General features: G+C 53.6%; 1 protein-coding gene across 1 annotated transcript in view; it reads right to left on the bottom strand.

The window, feature by feature from the left end:
- The window catches only part of TMEM39B (transmembrane protein 39B), a 6,210-nt gene extending 3,375 nt beyond the window's left edge, over positions 1-2,835 (bottom strand). Inside the window, exons 1-4 of the mRNA XM_009075667.1 lie at positions 2,708-2,835; positions 1,327-1,546; positions 960-1,043; positions 183-337 (exon numbers count right to left, since the gene is read on the bottom strand). Coding sequence (XP_009073915.1) covers positions 183-337; positions 960-1,043; positions 1,327-1,546; positions 2,708-2,835 — 587 coding nt within the window. The remainder of the gene's footprint in view (positions 1-182; positions 338-959; positions 1,044-1,326; positions 1,547-2,707) is intronic.
- Between the last annotated feature and the right edge of the window lie 642 nt (positions 2,836-3,477).

Raw genomic sequence — 3,477 nt, 5'->3', positions numbered from 1 at the left:
AGAGAAGTGTTCCAGTCCAGGCTGGATGGGGCTTGGAGCATCCTGGTCTAGTGGAAGGTGTCCCTGCCTAGGGCAAGGGGTAGGACCTGGTGTGGTGTAAATTCTGTGACCAGGTAATCAAGAGCTTCTCGAGGCTCCATCTCAGCAGCCATGAGATCACCCCCCGGGACACAGCTACTCACGGGTAGCACAGGAACAGGAGGTTGAGGAAGGAGTAGGTTCTGAAGAGGTGAATGATGGAGCGACACAAGCTCCAACCTGTGCCGGTGAGGACAGCGAAGCGAGTGACCACCAGGAACACGGAGCGTGGCAGGGACACCTTGCCACTCTGGGAAGCCTGTGGGAGGGAAGAGAGAGCAGGGAAGAGGGGAAGGTCATTCCCTCTTCCCACAGGGAGCAAACTCCATGTGGAAATCAACTCCATCGATGTGAAGGAAGTGCCAGTGACAGGCTGAGTGACACCGGCCTCCTGTGGAACCTGCACTGTGCAAAACCTCTGGAATCTGGGCCTCATTCCTCCAGCTGGAGTGAGGAGAGCTCTCAGAGCTCCTTGTTCCGGTCTGGTAGTTGTGGTGTGACCAGCTCACTGTCCTGGCCTTGCTTACCATGGAACGCTCCCACAGGCAGCAAAACACACCTGCACTGGCTCATCCCTGGGGAAAGCTGGAGGGATGGAGAGAGCAGGAAAAGAGCAAAATAGGAGGAAGGAAGCAAAATCACTACAGGCTAGCTGAGACAGTAATTCAGAGACAGCCACAGAGGGACAGAGGCAGGAGCAGTGGTTTGGGGTGCTCAGTGCTGTTCCCTGCTCTTCCCATGAGCAGCCACACGTGGGATTCTGGCTTGGGCATAGCCCAGAACTCTTTATGAAAGGACAGAGGAGTTTGGAGCTGCAAAAGGGCCACAGAGCTTTAAACTTCTCCTGAAAGACCAGCTCTGAGATGTGCCTGAGGACTTACCTCCTTCACAATAGCACCAATAAGTCGCCGTGCCAGGACAATTGTTGTCACTGTCAGGACGTTGAAGTCAATAAGATGAAAATTCTGTGGGGACAAAACCAAAATGATTCCATTTCCATCAGGCAGCACAAATCCCCATTCCACAGAGAAGCTCCCAAGTTATTTCCTTCTCCTCACACTCTCCTCCAAGGTCATAAAGAGAATGTCAAGCAGGCAGTGCCCAAAATCTGGCCAAACCACAAAGCTGCACGAGCAGCCCTGAAGGGCTGTACAGTCACATGTGGTTTTCATCAAACAGACACATAAAACTTTATGTCTAACGACCCAAGGGATATCCTGGGAACATCACCTGTCCTTTGGAGCTTACCAGTGAGGTGTGAGAAGGAGGATGGGAGGGTGGGTACCACCACACTGTCTTGTAGATGTTGATGTAGTGGACGAAGAGAGCGACGAGGTGGCAGAAGAAGAGCTGAAGCTCAAAGAGGACACTCCTCTCCACAGGCAGCTCTGGAATCTTGCAGTGCCTCAGGGGAACCACTGTCTGTGTGGCCAGAGGTGGGCTGGAAAGGCCTGTGCCTGAGCCACTCCTGCCAAGGGAAAACAGGAGTTAGGGATGACCACAGAGCTTGTCCTCCAGCCCATACACACAAGCCCTAGTGCTGCTCTCCAGCCCACACAGGCTGTGTAAATCAGTGCTCTGGTATTCCTGGGAAACCCAAGCTGACTATCAGCACCCCAGAGATGTCCAGGATGACTCCTGCAGGCAGATGTGAGCAGGAATTCACCCAGGCAAAGCAGTATTTGAAACCAGGCCAGCCTACAGCAGCAGGTCATTCGATATGAACTCCCCTGTGTGAGGCAGGTTCAAACCCAGCCTTGTGCTGTGCTATTCAAGGGACAACCTGGAGCTTTCTGTAATTAATTGGAAGCTTTTAAGCCTCAAGTTGCTATTTACATATCTAAGAGTGCTTGAACATGAAAGACAGAGCAATTACAACAAGCCCTTTCTCATTCTTCACCTCCCATTCAACCCAAGGAGGAAAAACGAGTTTAGCCAGAGGTGTGTGTTGCTGGGTGAGCTCAGCATCCCACACTGATCCTCCAAACCAAAGGGATTTAATATCTACCAGATATATCTCCTCACTTGTAATCTCTAAATAAAAACAGGCAAAGGAATTTGGGTGTGGGACTCAAATAAACTACAAAAGCCCAAAATGAAATCACACAAGTGTGGCTATTGGTTCAGGGAGACCTTAAGAGTCCCTTCCAGTGCCTCAAAGGGCTCCAAGAGAGATGGAGAGGGATTTGGACAAGGGATGGAGTCCAGAGGAGTCATCAGGTTGGTTAGAGGGACGGAGCAGCTCTGCCATGGGGAAAGGCTGAGACAGTTGGGATTGTTCAGGCTGGAAAAGAGAAGTTTCAGGGTGATCTAATTGCAGCATGGAGAGAGACTATTGACAAGGGCCTGGAGAAACAGGACAAGGCTTCACATTGAAAAATGGGAGATTTAGATGGGATATTGGGAAGAAATCCTTCCCTGTGTGGTTGCTGAGACACTGGCCCAGGTTACCCAGAGAATCTGTGGCTGCTCCATCCCTGGGAGTGTTCCAGGCCAGGTTGGATGGGGTTTGGAGCACCCTGGGCTGGTGGACGGTGCCTATGGCAGGGGGTGTGGGGTGAGATGAGCTCTAACTCCCCTCCCCACTCTCCCCATGCCCCAGGGGTGTGTGAGGGAGTGCTGCCCATACCTGGTCCGTGAGCGGACGCCGGTGACGGCGCTGCCGGCGCTGTGGCCCGAGCTGGAGGCAGCCCCAGGCTCACACAGGGGGTTGCGGCAGTAGGAGGTTCTGTTGGGGCCCCGACGTCCCCCGGCCATGCCCGAGCTGGGGGGGCTGTGCTGCCAGGGGCTCACTGCTGCTCACTGCAGCCTTCAGTCCTCACCACTGCAACGAGAAGGTTGAGCGTTTCAGGGTCGTGTGTCGCCGAAGTGACCCATTGCTGCCACTGACACAGGGACAGAGTGACACAGTCACAGGGACACACAGACACAGATACACAGAATGACACAGGGACACAGGGACAGAGAGACACAGGGACACACAGACACAGAATGACACAGTCACAGGGACACAGGGAGAGAGAAACATAGGGTGACAGACACAGAACGACACAGTCACAGGGACAGAGCGACACAGGGTGACACAGGGACACAGAGACAGAGAGACACAGAATGACACAGTCACAGGGACATGGAGACACAGGGACACAGGGTGACACAGGGACAGAGAGACACAGGGACACACAGACACAGGGACACACAGACACAGAATGACACAGTCACAGGGACAGAGCGACACAGGGTGACACAGGGACACAGAGACAGAGAGACACAGTCACAGGGACACACAGACACGGTGACAGAGGGACAGAGAGACACAGGGACACAGACACAGAATGACACAGTCACAGGGACAGAGGGACACAGGGACAGAGAGACACAGGGTGACATGGGGACACA

Source organism: Acanthisitta chloris, unplaced genomic scaffold (assembly GCF_000695815.1).
Source record: "Acanthisitta chloris isolate BGI_N310 unplaced genomic scaffold, ASM69581v1 scaffold6035, whole genome shotgun sequence".
NCBI lineage: Eukaryota > Metazoa > Chordata > Aves > Passeriformes > Acanthisittidae > Acanthisitta > Acanthisitta chloris.
Note: the sequence above shows the minus strand (reverse complement) of the source record. Positions and strands in the feature narration are given on the sequence as shown.